This window comes from Rhinatrema bivittatum, chromosome 8 (genome assembly GCF_901001135.1).
Source record: "Rhinatrema bivittatum chromosome 8, aRhiBiv1.1, whole genome shotgun sequence".
NCBI lineage: Eukaryota > Metazoa > Chordata > Amphibia > Gymnophiona > Rhinatrematidae > Rhinatrema > Rhinatrema bivittatum.
In genome coordinates this window covers 39542105-39558540 of record NC_042622.1, presented here as the reverse complement: position 1 = coordinate 39558540, position 16436 = coordinate 39542105, and the positions used below count along the sequence as shown (strand labels likewise).

The following is a 16436-nucleotide window of genomic DNA, read 5'->3' as shown; positions in this document are numbered from 1 at the left end:
GGGCCTGAAAGTGAGCACGTCCTTCCGGAGTTAGGCGCCCTATCGACGATATATTCCAAAAAAAAAAAAAAAGAAAAATGTTTTGCATCTCTGGCCCTAAGTCAAAGTGCGGCTCTAGAATCTACAACAAGAGAAAATAGTTTTTGGCAAGTCAGGTTTCCAGTGAAAGTGATACCCTGTACTCATCACAGAAAGAATTCCAACACTCGGGACACGACAAGGAAATCTTTTTATTTTTAGGCTCTCAATGGACCTTCCAAAAAAAAAAAAAAACAAACAAAAAGAATTAATAATCAGGGTGTGAACTCCAAAACGTTTGCTTCCCGTTTGAAAAAGAACAGCTTTGTTCTTCTTCTTTGCCCACCTCCTACCCCTACTCCTCACCTCACCCCTGTAGGATCCTTCCGCCCGCCTCCTCTTGCCTTCCCTTCCCTTCGGCACAGTGAAAAGGATACTGGAGCAGGCCACCGCCTTCTGGCTGACCTGTCCGGAGAGGGAGATCGAGCAGGAGGCTCGGCCTCAGGACGTGGGGCTGCGTTTGTGCCGACTTAAATGAGAAAACGAACAAGTGAAGATGAAGTCACTTGGTTGTCTGTTCTTGGGGTGGATGCCCACAACTCGCTTCAGTAATGTCCTGATAAAACCCTGTAAAGTTCATAGTTTTGCTGGCCCAGAATCTCTTTGTTCGCTGGTTGAAGGACAAGAGGAGAGAGGGATTGCAGAGAGCAAAGTTTCCCCTTGGTGTAAACATTTTGGGGGGAGTCTAGCCCAGCTGAGTTCCTGAGGAAAGAGAATGCTGCTAGGGCAGGGCTTATGGGTGGCCCGATGTAGAAACGTAAAGAAGGAAGAGCGATGCCCTCCTCAGACTGTGGCTCTAAATCATCGCTCCTCCCCTCCAGGGGAAATTTCACAGTGATGAACCAACAAGACAGAGTGTCACAGTTTCAGCAGGTGTGTGAGTGAGTGTGTGAGAGAGTGTGTGTGTGTGAGAGAGTGAGTGTGTGTGTGTGTGAGAGTGTGTGTGTGAGAGAGTGTGTGTGTGTGAGAGAGTGAGTGTGTGTGTGTGTGTGAGAGTGTGTGTGTGTGAGAGAGTGAGTGTGTGTGTGTGTGTGTGAGAGTGTGTGTGTGGAGGGAGGGGGCGGGGGCTGGAGACATGACTGGATTTAAGAATCTGGCGGCCACAGGCAGAGGATCAGAGATGAGGAGTTTCACTACTGGAAAACAGAGAGCAGCAGGATGAGTCCCAGTTTTTGGGTGCCTTCTGAACTTGGCGCCCTAGGTACGTGCCTATGTTGCCTAGGCCTGCACCCGGCCCTGGCTGGAGGTGGTGGCTACTTTAACAAGTTTTTAAACTAATGGATGCCGAGTCACAATTCTCACCTGTCCGTCATTCTGCAGCCTGGAGCCACTGTGCTCCATGGATGTCCTGAGAAATGTCTCAGGCCACAACTTACAAAAGTGAGGGGGCCTGAGAGCTCAGGACAGGAGAAGAGTCAGCCAGGCCAAGGGGAGGTGGCTGACACAGCAGAATGCAGGAAGCACACAAGTTAGAGATGACCTGGAGATAAAAGGTCTGCAGGGGGGGGTTAATGCTCTAAGCAGGCTCCGCTCTTGAGGGGAGCCTTTTTGGGAAAGGTTGAGCAGGCAGTCTGGCAACAGTGGGAGGTGGAGCACAGGGATGGAGCATGAGGTGAGGGATAGGATTGAGGGGGGGGGGGGGGAGGAGAACATTTACTTTTCAGTAGTGGGGGGAGGGGAGAGGTGCTCTTCTATTAAAGCTATTATCAACAAGGGAAAACCCGAGAAGTCAACATCTGCCAGAAACTTTCAAATAGGTTTAGAATCCCCCTCTCTCCCTTTGTCTGGAGTGATAAGAGAATGCAGCAGAATTACACCCAGAGGAGAAGTAAACCTGTGAGGACAGAAAGGGCACACTGCAATGCACACAACTTCATAATCCGAGCCCACCCTAACCTGGGACTGAATTGGGGATGGGAGCTACACATGACTTCACTACTGCGAAAGACGCTAGTTCAAGAATGACTTGAAGTCCCCCGTTACAGAAGGCAGCTTCCAAGGGAAGGTGCAGGATGTCCATCGGGGGGGGGGGAGCCGAACCCCGACCTTCTCTGACCGCTGCTGCACCAGCGCTCTCACACCTAGTGTCGACACCAAATCCTCACTGGCAGTGATGCAGGGGAAGCCAGGGTGGTGAATCAGCCATGTTCAAGATCCCTGACTGGGACAGGCATCACTGTGGCGAGCAGCGAATGAAAGGGAAGAAGGGCAAAAGAAGGCAGGAGGTGCACGACGAGAAAGGGAGAGAACGTTAAAAAAAAAAAAAGGGTGGGGAGCAAGGGGAAAAGGTGGAGGGAGGGAAAAGTCACCTTAAATTTTCAGTTAAGAAAGCTGTAACAGTTTAGGGAATAAAAAAAAAAAAAAAAAAGAGTACCCAGAGAGTCAGGAAATCTCTCCAGACTGGCAGAGAATATCGCTTGAACAGTGACATTTGTTTTCCTCCTCTCAAAGTCTCTGGATTTTGATCTCCTCCAACACAACCCTGCTAGGTCCTCAACATCCCTTCTTCCCCACTTGTCCTCCTTCTAGAGGCCACATGACAAATGAGGAAAGGTTTCTGTTGATACCCAAGGTGCCAAGTCTGAACTGAGCGCGCTCAAGACAGCAGCAACCAGGCCTCCAAGACATGGAGAAAGTAAAAAAAAAAATCCCAAATTCTGAACATGAAAACTGCATTAGTATCTTCTCCAGTTTTGTTTTTTGCTGTTACGAGACTGGAGGGGAGGGAAGGGTTTCATTTTGGCTAGGATTCCTCGCTCTCCTCCTGCCACTTGTGGCCAGTGTACATTACTGCCAGCTGTCTGAACCGTGGCCCCCAGCTGCTGAGGTAAGAAAAGTCTTGTTCTGAGCTGGTGGACCGGGTGTCGATGGAACTCAGGGAGGCTGCCGGGGAGCTGGAGCCCTCAAAAGCATAGGTCTGGAAGGAGTCGTAGGGCGGCACGGAGAGGTCCTCATCAGCCTGGCCCACCTTTTGGCTGATATAGTCCCTGAACATGGAAAAGTCAAGGTCCGGATTCTGGAACCACCGTGGAAGAGAGCGAAGTTCCGTGGAGAGGCCCCCGCTCCCGCTCCCATCCCCCGGCCCTCCGCCGGCATCGCTGATCTTGATTTCGCTGAAGTCGTAGAGGCTGCGCAGGGCGGACATGTCGTACGCCTCGGTGTCCTGCTCCCCTCCGCCTTCGTCATTATACTTGATAACATTGTCCCTCATGTCCTCATCTTCCTCGGCGGCAAGGTGGCCTTTGTGATGTCGCTTGAGCGTGAGGATCAGCAGGACCAGCACTGGAGAAGAAGAAGAAAGAATGCAGAGAGCAATGAACCATGGAAAAACAACAGTTAGGAAAGGAAAAAGGAAAAAAACTGAGGGAAAAAAAGTAAAATAGGATTAAAATATAGGAAAAAGGGAAAACAGGTCCAAGAAAATGAGTGAAAGATTAAAAAAAACCCCCGAAAAAAAAACCCCAAGAAAAATAAAATGTGAGACAACGAAAAAGAAAGCGTAGAGAGAAACCAAGTTTGGAGAGGGGAGGGATCAGAAGGAAAGAGCAAGGGAGAGACAACGGGAGAATAAGTGAAAACAGAGAGAAAAAGGGAGGGGAGAGCGATATATTGAGCGGTGGCAGAACCACTGGAGGCTAATGGTGAAACAGATGGTACACAGGCTGAGGACGACACGCAGATGTTCTGGATTCTCAGAGACTCAGCCTTTAATGCACCAATCTGTACTTTATCCATTTGTGGGCAATTAGGCAGAAATGTGTTTGCACTGTGTCAGAAAATGAGGCCGATGTCAAACGCACCCAGAAGAGCCTTTGATATGAAAAATGTCAAATAATAACTTCAGGCAGCAAGGTATTAGACGTGCTCTCTTCACCTCCAAGGAGAGAGAGAGAGAGAGGAGAAGGCAGGTGTGGTAGGGATTTAGGGATTATGGGTTGGGTGGGAGTAGAAGAGGCAGACAGAAAGAGTTAAGAGGGTTAGAGAGAAAACAAGAGATCCAGAGAGAAATGATCTTTATGAGCGATAAAGAATAGGTGAGACAGAGAAGGATGGAACAAAAAAAAAAAAGAACGAGGAACAGAGAGAGAAAAGAGAAATATATAACAGCTGGCAAACTGGCTAACAGCGACAAAGTAGGAATGGATAAAAAGTGTCTGGAAGAGATGCATCATATGTGAGAGGGGAGATACCAAGAAAGTCAATGAGTAAAAGTGAAAAAAATAAATAAACAGTGAAATGGAGGGGTAAAGCAAAGGACAAAGCTTTAAAGGAACAGGAGCTGGTAGACAGCAAGGGTGAGTCCTCTGCACTTGTGTCCAAGGCACTTACCAATGAGGATGAGAATGCAGACCAGGAGAGCAATGAGTGCCCCAGGGCTGAGAGTGGCAGTCATAACATAGGCTGTGGTATTGCAGGACTGGATGGCCCCCGTGTTGTCACAGCCACACACGCGGATAGTCAGGGTTCCTGTGCTGCTCAGGGCTGGAGGGCCACTATCCACCACCAGGATGGGCAGAAGATAAAGGTCCTGCTCCTGACGGTTAAAACCCATCCTCTGGGTATGAACTGCAGCCGTATTATCTGCAGACAGAAAGAAACAAGACTCAATTGTGTGCATGAAAGCGCTCCTCTGTTCCTGCACTCTGCGGCTCCTACCAAGTACTCAAATGGCTGTCATTACCTTTTACGTGCACACTGCTCACAGCTGCCCATCTTACACAGATATGGGCACACATATTCTCATGCACACCACGAATATCTAGCTCGACAAACGTGCACCAAATATACAAACTGACATCTCTCATGTACACATATATACACCTAGTTCAGCTTGCATGTGTCTGAATAGCCTAGGCAAGCAGTCACACCTGTGCACTGTGCATGCTCTCAACACATACAGACTCACCCCCTCAGAAACACATTTCCACCTCACACACAAATGACACGGATCCTTCCACTGCATAAAAACGAAGAGTCAGTAAGTGAGGGCTGACTGGTTGCTCAATAACAGAGGCAAACTCTGAGGAGGAACAAGTTAACTCTTCCAGGCTTCTGTCCATGAAGCTTTCAAACTTTCTACCTTCATCTACAATAGGGTTCGCCTCATCCCATCCTGAAGAGCCACAAATAGGCCTGGTTTTCAGGCTATCCACAGGGAACACGCAGCCCATACATTTGCATGCACTGCCTCCATTATATGCAAATCATTCCATGCATGCTCATTATGGACTTCCTGTTTGTAGCTCTTGAGGTGCTGGAGTTGGCCATCCCTAAACTATGCCATGCAGGACCCAGAGGGTCAGATTCCATCTCCAGAATGGCAATGCCGGGAGGAAAACCTGCTATAGGTGGTAAGGTTTCTGTACAGGACTTATCCACTGATTCAAACCTGTAGAGATGAGCACAAACCAGACCTGCAGACACTGCAGGAAAGAGACTTAGATCAGCTCAGCAGTGCTTCAGGATAGAGTCTGAAGTTCTTGGATAATCCTTGTATATGTGGCACATTTATGATGATGCTTTTAAGTTTTAAGATGGTTGGATACTATTTTGAGCAAATCTTGGTTAGACAAATCATAAAACTATTTGTTTAGTTAGGCTAGCTTTTGCCTGATAGGGTGTGCTTGGAAATTATCGAGACAGAAGCATTTTGAGGATGACTCTGGCAATGGTTGATCTTGCTTCAAACTGTTAATTGTTCAGTTCTGTAATATTTTGTTTTAGTTTGAGTTTTGTAATTGTTGTGCATGTTGTTATGTATATCACTTTAGGACCTATGTATAAGCAATTAATACATTTTAATAAATACAAATATGGAACTGATCTAGCGATTACTGTGAAGGGCATCTGTGGCTTTAGGTCTTCTACTAACAAAACCTTGAGAGCTTATCTGGTTTTCTGAGCTGAAGCTGTGCCTGTATACGCAAGAAACAGGACTACAGCCCTTTACCAGCACTAGGAAGAATGTCTGAATTATACAGCGTATTATCACCTGAAGTCTGAAAGAAAGACATAGCTTCTTCAAATCACCCCATCTAAGCCTTCTCTGCTATACGCTGCTCATTATCAGTCAGTGAGGAGAGGAGCAAAAGGAAGAAGCGAACGTTCAGGAAACAGTCATCCTCAGATGTCAAAATAGGCTGCTGACTTTGACAGTAATCTTTGTGCAACAAAATTAAGACTGGCACATGGGCAGCAGGGTGCCTACCGTTTAAACACTCCCTTCTCCTTCCACTTGATTTATGCTGGAGTGGCACCATGCTGCCTCAATCAGCCTCCCCAACCGTTCAAAAATCAGGCCACACTGGCACCTGCCCTCGCGGAGATTGTCACCTATAACTGGGAATTCAGCAGGAGATGTCATGGTGTGGAAGTGAGCGTCTGGCCGGGGAGGAGGCGGGATAGAGGAGAGCCTCTTTACACTGAGAAATACAAGGCTCAGTTTTCAGTATTGTGGCCGACTGTAGGCTTACACGCGTACTTAGCTTTCAAGCACATACAAAATTCCATCGATTTTCTAATGTCAGGTAAACGTGCACGCTGGCTTCGAAAGTTGCGAGGATATGTGTCTATGGCATGTGCTTCTAACTTTGCCTGTTTGACTGTGTGGTGAAAAGTAACACATGGAACCTACATGCTATTTAAGCAAGTTTGCTTACCATAAATGGTGTCCTCCAGAGACAGCAGGATGAATTAGCCATGACACACAGTGACATCATCCGACTGCACCAAAACAGACCTCTCTCTCTAGCTCGGTAGAGTTTTCCCTCCACCCAGCATGCATTGCCTGGTGAGCCTCTCAACCTGTGTATAACTAAGCTTTGGCAAGGTAGTTGACTCTCCAGGGAGACAGGCAGGTATTAAGCGTGGCCAGTTCATTCTGTCTACAGCAAATACAGTAAATATGCTTTTCTCCATTGACAAGCAGAGCTGAATTAGCCTTGACACATGGGAAGTCCCAAGCAGAGAGTTGCACTTTGGAGCACTTATTGAACAAGCAACCCGGCTCCCGTGTGGAGAGAACAGGCTGTGCAAAATTGCTTGTTGAAAGTCAATGTCTCTCTGTGCAAAATTGTCTAAACAGTAGTGGGATATGAAAGTATACACCGATGACCAAGTTGGAGATTTGCACGATTTTGATAGAAACAGATCTCAAATGAGCAACTGAAGTAGCTATGGCTCTGTCTTGATAAGCCTTGACAGAGTCTGTGAGTTGTTGACCAGCAAGCGCATAACAATGTGCAATAACATCTGCTAGCCAGTTGGAAATGGTGGGCCCGATATTCAGCTGTATCCGGCTAAGTAACTTATATATATATAACATACCCGGCTAAGTTACAAGAAATATTCAGCGGCATGGCTCTGCTGCTGAATATCAACGCACAAATTGCTCCTTAGTTTTTGGCTAGTCTAACTTATCCAATTAACATAACTAGATAACAGCGAATAGTGTTACTTATCCAGTTAAGTTAACCGGATAAGTATTGCTGCCCTGATCTGCCCATTGCCCTCCCACTTTCTATGCGGCTAAGCCAGAAAAATGACTTATCCAGCTATCTAGTAGCCACTGAATATACCCAGATGTTCAGCGGCCTGCTAGACAGCCGGATAAGTCTACTTATTTGGATACTGAGCACTGAACGCGCTTTGAATATGCCACCCAGTATGTTTATCTACTCCTATTCCCAGTCTATTAGGATCGTAAGACACAAATAGCTGAGAGACTTGACGATGTGGTTGTGTTCTATTTATTTAATAGGCCAACGCTCTTTTGTGGTCTAGGGTATGAAAGGCCTTTTCTCTTCTATGCTCAAGTGGTCTTGGAAAGGATGTAGGCAAAAATGTATTGGTCGCTGTGAAATGCAGAGCCCACCTTAGGCAGAAACTTTGGATAGGTGTGAAGCATCACTTTATTGTTGAAGAACTGAAGATATGGAAAGTAAGAAACCAAAGCATGTAGTTCACTAATTCATCTAGCCGATGTGATGGCTATGAGCAAAAACTACCTTCCATGTGAGAAACCTCAACAAAGCTGATTCCAATGGTTTAAATGATATTTGATGGGCTTTGAAATAGGTGGGTTACTATGCAACAACCATTTCATAAACTTGGAGACCAAGAGGTGAATAGAAATTGGTTTGTCCTCCATTTGAAAGTGGTATTTCACTATTGCACTGAAATAGACTTGTACTGATAAAGTGCTGAGTCTGGAAGATGACAAGTGGAACAGATATTTAAGCAAGTCCTTTGGGGAGTAAGTAAATGGATCTACTGATGTGGTCCACACCACAGGGAGAAGTTTCCATTTGAAACCATATGCCTTTCTAATAGATGTTTTTGGAGCCAAAATCAGGATATCATCAATTTCCCTAGAGAGTGCTAGGGAGGATATTACTGAGTACTCAATGTCCAAGCTGGAAGGCTGAGTGCCACTTGATTCGGATTTAACACATAGCTATTCTCTTGTGTCAGAAAAGAAGGTTCCAATCCCAAATGAATTGGAGATAAACAACATGATAAGATAGGAAAACCAGAGTTGTCTGGGCAATGCTGGAGTGATAAGAATGAGACATTATCTGTCTTTAAACATGTTCTGAACTGTTTTGGCAATTAGCAGAAATGGCAGAAATGCATACGTCAGCTTTGCATTCCAGGGGATTAGAATGGCATTCAGCGTGAGACTGAGATTGCTGTGATGAACTGAGCAAAAATTCCTGACTTTCCTGTTGGTTTCTGTGGCAAACAAATTGATGGAGGAAGATGTTGCTTACTACTGGTGGATACAGGAAGGAAAATTCAACGGAATCAATCTGCTAGCATATTCTGTTTCCTGGATGGTAAGTCACCTAAAAACATGCTCCATGATCAACTGCTCCCTCCCCAGATCTTTAGAGTTTCCTGACAAAGTGCCCATGACCCCGACAATGCCAACCTGCTTGACGATATAGAAATCACCACTTGATTATCTGCTGGATAAAAAACTCCAAGGACATTTCAGATGGCTCTCATTTCTAGTATGTTTATATGAAGCAGGCGCTCTGACCCAGGATCATATTCCTTGTGTACAAAGAAGGGTAGTGTGTGCCCACCCATCTCTCTGTGGATGCAATGGTGCCTAATAATAATAATAATAAGGCTCTCCTAACTATCCCCTCTGTCAAATCAGCACGTCTCACGCAAGTAAGGGAAAGAGCACTATCACTGGCTGGTCCCGTACTATGGAACACCATGCCACTAGAAATAAGACTGCAGAGAAATTTGAAAATTTTCAAAACCAATCTGATAAACTGGCTTTTTAAACAAGCTTTTTATAAAGATCAAGAGAAGGAGAAAAACAGATGATGGATAAAGACGCACCAAGCTAGAAGCTGTTATTTTTTTAACCTACAAATGCATAGTAATGTTAAAATTAAACCACCTAATATGTTCCTAATAAACAGGCTTAACGTACACACTTAGTTTATTATTATAAACTAGTTGTACCCGGCCACGCATTGCCGTGGCTCAGTCTGGTTTAATTTCACAATGCGCATTAGCTCTGCTCTGGCCGTCCCAACTCCCTCCCCTCCTTCCTCGGCGGTGGATGGACTGGCTCGGCGACTCTTTTACCCTTTCCTCCTCCTGTGTATAACTGTCTGGCAGTCCCTACTCCCTCCTCTCTTCCCCAGCAGTGGAGGAACGGGCTGAGCCGTTTCTCGGAGCGCATTGCCGTGGCTCAGTCTGGTTTAATTTCACAATGCGTATTAGCTCTGCTCCGGCCGTCCCAACTCCCTCCCCCCCTTCCCCGGCGATGGATGGACTGGCTCGGCGACTCTTCTACCCTTTCCCCTCCTATGTGTAACTGTCCGGCAGTCCCTACTCCCTCCCCACTTCCCCAGCAGCGGAGGAACGGGCTGAGCCGTTTCTCGGAGCGGTGACTCGTCTGCCCTTTCCTCCTCCCCTCTGTGACACCCAGCACGTAGCGCAGAGCTCTATGGTCCGCACATGTGCGGTAGAGCTGCTCTCTACTGCGCATTTGTGGTCCGTCGGTCAGAGCCCATTTATATTGTAGATAGCGTGTGTTGCTTTAACATCCAACAGATGGCGCTGTTTTTCAAAAAAAACATGGTTTTACCTGTCACAGGTGTGACATCTATATAATACAGGTATATAAAAACTTGCGTGTATTTGATTGCAACTTTGTGTCAAAATTTCAAAGCAATCGGTGAAGAACTTTCGGAGATTTAAGATTTTGAACAAATGAACATTTAATTTTTATTTATATAAATTGTTACCGTACTATGATGGCACATGACTAATTTGTAATCTATACCACCCATATTTTTCATTATTGTGCCCTTCTGTAAACCGTTGTGATGGTTATCTAACTTAACGATGGTATAGAAAAGTTTTTAAATTAAATTAAATTAGAGTCAACATCATGAGCCACATGGAAATATTGCATGAGGTATAGCTGATGATTGGTGATTTTGGAGTTTAACATAGCAGTTTGAAAGAACTTTTTGTTGAAGGAATCGAGAAGCCTGGGGTCCTTGCCAGGTGGCCCTGAAGAAGGACTTCTTTGCCTTCTTCAGGGCCAATTCCACCACCACCGATTGGTGATGTAATTGAACCACCACAAATCCTGGAGACTGCTGAACCCTATATTTCAGATCCAGCTTCTAAGCCACTGGAGCATAAGAGGCCAGGGACTCCTATATTCTGGACTAAAGGTCATACAATATCTTGTGTAGCAATGCGGTTGCTGGTTCTGTCAGGGTTTCCAACACCTGCAAGATGGTCCTGAGTCCATCTGTATACACTGAGGAGGGTGAGATTGTTGGGTGGGCGATTTCTCCAGTCGAGTCTTTGTGGGTGGAGGTCCCTTGTATGTTGGGGAAGAGTACAGTGATAGGAGTATTACCCCAATATTGACTGGGTAATTCTAACTTGACACGCTAGAGAGATAAAGTTCCTGGATGGAATAAATGAAAGTTTTGTGGAGCAATTGGTTCAGTAACCGACGAGAGAGGGAGCAATCTTATATCTAATTCTCAGTGGAGCACAGGATTTGAGAGAACTAAAAAAGGAACTGAAGGAACTAAAAAATGAAATTTCAGACCTATTAGTAAAAATTTGTAACCTATCATTAAAATCATCCATTGTACCTGAAGACTGGAGGATAGCAAATGTAACCCCAATATTTAAAAAGGGCTCCAGAGGCGATCCGGGAAACTACAGACCGTGCCAGGAAAAATAGTGGAAAGTGTTCTAAACATCAAAATCGCAGAACATGTAGAAAGACATGGTTTAATGGAACAAAGTCAGCATGGCTTTACCCAGGGCAAGTCTTGCCTCACAAATCTGCTTCACTTTTTTGAAGGAGTTAATAAACATGTGGATAAAGGTGAACCGGTAGATGTAGTATACTTGGATTTTCAGAAGGCATTTGACAAAGTTCCTCATGAGAGGCTTCTAGGAAAAGTAAAAAGTCACGGGATAGGTGGCGATGTCCTTTCGTGGATTGCAAACTGGCTAAAAGACAGGAAACAGAGAGTAGGATTAAATGGACAATTTTCTCAGTGGAAGGGAGTGGACAGTGGAGTGCCTCAGGGATCTGTATTGGGACCCTTACTTTTCAATATATTTATAAATGATCTGGAAAGAAATACGATGAGTGAGATAATCAAATTTGCAGATGACACAAAATTGTTCAGATTGTGATAAATTGCAGGAAGACCTTGTAAGACTGGAAAATTGGGCATCCAAATGGCAGATGAAATTTAATGTGGATAAGTGCAAGGTGATGCATATAGGGAAAAATAACCCATGCTATAATTACACAATGTTGGGTTCCATATTAGGTGCTACAACCCAAGAAAGAGATCTAGGCGTCATAGTGGATAACACGTTGAAATCGTCGGTTCAATGTGCTGCGGCAATCAAAAAAGCAAACAGAATGTTGGAAATTATTAGGAAGGGAATGGTGAATAAAACGGAAAATGTCATAATGCCTCTGTATCGCTCCATGGTGAGACCGCACCTTGAATACTGTGTACAATTCTGGTCGCCGCATCTCAAAAAAGATATAATTGCGATGGAGAAGGTACAGAGAAGGGCTACCAAAATGATAAGGGGAATGGAACAGCTCCCCTATGAGGAAAGACTAAAGAGGTTAGGACTTTTCAGCTTGGAGAAGAGATGGCTGAGGGGGGGATATGATAGAGGTGTTTAAAATCATGCGAGGTCTAGAACAGGTAGATGTGAATCGGTTATTTACTCTTTCGGATAGTAGAAAGACTAGGGGGCACTCCATGAAGTTAGCATGGGGCACATTTAAAACTAATCAGAGAAAGTTCTTTTTTACTCAATGCACAATTAAACTCTGGAATTTGTTGCCAGAGGATGTGGTTAGTGCAGTTAGTATAGCTGTGTTTAAAAAAGGATTGGATAAGTTCTTGGAGGAGAAGTCCATTACCTGCTATTAACTTCACTTAGAGAATAGCCACTGCCATAAGCAATGGTAACATGGAATAGACTTAGTTTTTGGGTACTTGCCAGGTTCTTATGGCCTGGATTGGCCACTGTTGGAAACAGGATGCTGGGCTTGATGGACCCTTGGTCTGACCCAGTATGGCATTTTCTTATGTTCTTAACATAGTCAAAGAGGCTCTGGGTGAAGGAAGAGAACAGGATAGACTCCTCCCTGGCATTGGCACCGATTGTGTATATGGAGCCAATGCATCAAAGGTTTTGCTGCTCATTCTGGTGGTATTTGCGTTGATGGCACCAGTTGTGTCAATGGGTGTTGGTTGCATCAACAACATCGGCTGCATTGATGGCACCAGATGTATTGACTATGGTGGCACCATATATGTCGAATGCACCTATGGTGCAGTTGGTGCTGGATGCATCAATGACGCAGCATGATTCCAAGATGATGCCAGCACCCATGTCAGTGGCACCAAAGATTCTTTGGCACATTTATGCTCCCCATCAGCTGAAGCTCTACACTTTTTGGAGCTGTTTGACTTCTTTGATGAGTCTTAGCAGGAAGCATAAGATGATTCACCCCTGTGACTGGTAGAGGAGGAAGCAGATGAATGTCGATCCCGAAGGTGCACTACTCACACAGATAGATACATGCTTTATTCTCTGACACATGTACCTCCTCATATGCATCAGGGATGAACATAAACCTGTCACACAGATATATTTCATACATGCATCGCATGTAGAATAAATGCGTCTCTCATACAGATTCACCTAACACACAAATGCATGCATACCAGCATTCTCTTTCACGCTTAAGAGAATCAAATCCCCGTTATGCAGAGCTGCATCAAACACAGAGATATATGGATTTTTTACATAAAAATTGCACCTGTCCTTGAGACACACCCAGCTGTGGTTGATGTCTTCTGGAGACACAGGCCATGCATTGGTGCAGGATGTGGATGGATGTCTACTTTCTCATGCAGTACAAGATAAGTGAGATTGGAGGTTGAAACAGGAACTTTCTTTGTGTCTTTAGCTAAAGATGTTACAATAACATTCCTCTCCCAGGCCTTCTCCATTGCTCAGTTTCCCAATATCATATTAAATACCCATCCCAGAGCTAAATATCCAGTTATGTTTAAAGTTATCCGGCCTTGTGTGGCTGGTTAACTTTACACATAATCGGCTATATTCAAAGGAATAACATAAAGGCAGAAGATGAAGTGCACAGCCCCAGATCGTGGGAGCCCACTGCTGCGATCCTGGCCATAAGGAATATCAGTTTAGCAGTTTTAAAGTACAGGGTGGGGTGAGGGGGCCCTGGAGACAAAATTTATTAAAAAAAAAATGCTGAGAACATGAAGCGGGCTGGGGGGGGGGGGGGGGGAGGGGATGTGTGCTCACCCGACTCCAGCCCTTTTTTCAGTTTTATGAAGATGCCACTGCTCTGAGGAAGAGGAGGGAGCATATTTACAATTTGTGAAAGGGAAGAGGAGGTCTGGATCGGGCCTGTAGGCCCCATGATCATTTTTTCCCCTGTGAAGCACCATTAAATCGGCTGTAGCTGTTTTATGTGTAACGTTATCCGGCCATATAAGGCTAGATAATTTTCTACCTGCTGTAAAATAGGTCTAAAATTATCTGGCTAACCTAGCCAGATATACCTGATATTTGGCTAGATTAGCCGGATATCTCAACCCCTCCCTGGAACGCCCCTGAAACACCCCTTTTTTATCTGGCTGAATATGCCACATTTGCCATTTAGATAGATAACTTGTGAGTTATCTGTCTAAATGCCTTTTGAATATTGACTTCCTGATTTATATGTTCAGGAAGAACTGAAATAACATTATTATTAGTAGTGAATTAAAACAAGTAAAATGTCAAATGAATTTCACTGCATTGGTAAGCCCGAAAGACACTGACCTACTGCATTTGATCGCTTCCAGGGACTACGGTTGGAAACAGAATTAGGAGTTTTCAATACTTAGAGCAGTGGCAGACAGTGGCCATGACCTGATTTCATGATGAGGTGGACACCGATTCATTCTGCTGCTGTGAAAAAGTGATCTTCTAGGCCCTTCTTCCACTTCTGCCAATGCAGATTGGATGTAGAGAACCTAAAGGTCCACTGCTAAGAAGGTAAGTCCCACTAGAGTAGGAAGCACAGAAGTAGTAGTTGGTTGGGTTCAGCTCCCTCATATGGGAGACTGAAATGGTGGAGTCTTCAGAGCATTAAAACCAGTGCCACCATTTTTGAGTGTGGATTTTGAGTTAGCCTTTTCAGGAGGCTGGTTGTCTCCGTTTGTGGGCAAAGGATCCTTGGGCTTCTAGGGATGGATATGGAATAGAGGAAAGAGTGTCTTTTTTCCCTCCCCCCCCCCCCCCCCCCCCCCCGTTTTTAAAAAAAAATCATGTTTGTCCTGTTTGAGTGAGGATGAAGGAAGTTTTTCCACCCTCCCTTTTTGTATCCTGTTTCACATTTTTTTCCCACCCATCTGGATTCCCATGGATCCAGGAACTCAGAGCAGTGACATCTGTAAGGTTTTGGAGTCTCTCAACCAGAGAGAAGAGAAGGAGAAATGAGGAGTGCAGAGGAGACTTGTGGCACCCCATCTGGTGTTAACCACAATCAAATCATCAGGATACTGAAGGAAGGAGTTTGGAGGTATCCTTCGGGAACTAACAGAGAGATAAGGAAAAAGGAGGGGACAAACATCCGTTCTGAACAACTGGTCTAAAGGTATGAGATATGGACTTGACTTAATGATATCTACGTTGGGAGTAATCATCCTAGCCACCAAATTCTGGAAGGAAGTTTTAAAACTACCTCATTAATTGGAAAGGATCAGGAGCAAGAAGAATTCATTGATATCAGTAACATCATAAATTCATTGGAAGTTTAAAGTCACTGATTTATTAAAAGCTGTAAATGGACTGTAAAACAAGAACTTATCTGGATATTTTCATCAAATTTCCATCATTAATCAGTAAAAGTTGGAAATCAAATCAGCTTCCAGCATGATTATTACTGCTGTGTGCAAGAGACTTTAATTTCGACTGAATTATTGAACAACTCTCAGGACTTAGGAGATATTCTGTTCCCCTCCTCCCGCACCCCCCAACAGGAAATATTGGACTTTCAGAGAGGCTTAACATCAGGAGAAGACAATTAATTTAAGCCTATGAATTGAGGTGTGGTCTTTGGGGAAGGGACCCTAGCCCAGGGGTTACACGAGCTTTGCCCTTTTCACCTTCTGAGATCTTAAAATCCGATGACCTAATGGCTGCGGCCTCACGTGACAGTCTCGGCATCGATTCCTCCATCGTACATACCTACGCCTGCTCTGTTACTTTGGCTGGACACAAATTTCCAGAAGATCAATGACCGAGAAATGCAATGTTTCCTGAAAAGCTAACACTGTCTCTGAGGGGCTGAAAGACTGGGCTTTGCTAAGAAGAGGAAGAGAGAAGACGAGGTGTGAACCCCCGCACCACCCCCCCTAACAGATTTAACCAAAAGCTTAAAGAATCCATCTGTGCCGACATCCATCAGTGTCACTCTCTGGCTGCAAAAGCAATATTTATAAATCACGTTTCCAAACTGGCTGCAAATTTGTACCAAGAAACAGATGGCCTTCAGTAGCAGTTTGTCACTGCTGATACACACAGAGGAGGATATGGAGAATGTAACGGAGTGAGTGAGAGAGAGAACACAGTAGGAGAAACCAAGACCTAGGAGGGAAAGAGACAGAGAAATCGGGGGGGGGGAGAGGCGGTGAAGGAAGAATTGGAAAATGTTGATTTTCGAATAAGTGACTGCAGTGCAAGCTTGTATTACATGTGTTTGGTTCTGGAGAAAACTGGATTCTTTGCAGATT

At 44.8% G+C, this 16436-nt stretch overlaps 1 protein-coding gene across 1 annotated transcript in view; it reads right to left on the bottom strand.

Moving 5' to 3' along the window:
* Nucleotides 1-212: 212 nt before the first annotated feature.
* The window catches only part of CDH22 (cadherin 22), a 262988-nt gene continuing 246764 nt past the window's right edge, over nucleotides 213-16436 (bottom strand). The window contains exons 10-11 of the mRNA XM_029612679.1: nucleotides 4408-4659; nucleotides 213-3360 (exon numbers count right to left, since the gene is read on the bottom strand). Coding sequence (XP_029468539.1) covers nucleotides 2822-3360; nucleotides 4408-4659 — 791 coding nt within the window. The 3' untranslated portion in view covers nucleotides 213-2821. The remainder of the gene's footprint in view (nucleotides 3361-4407; nucleotides 4660-16436) is intronic.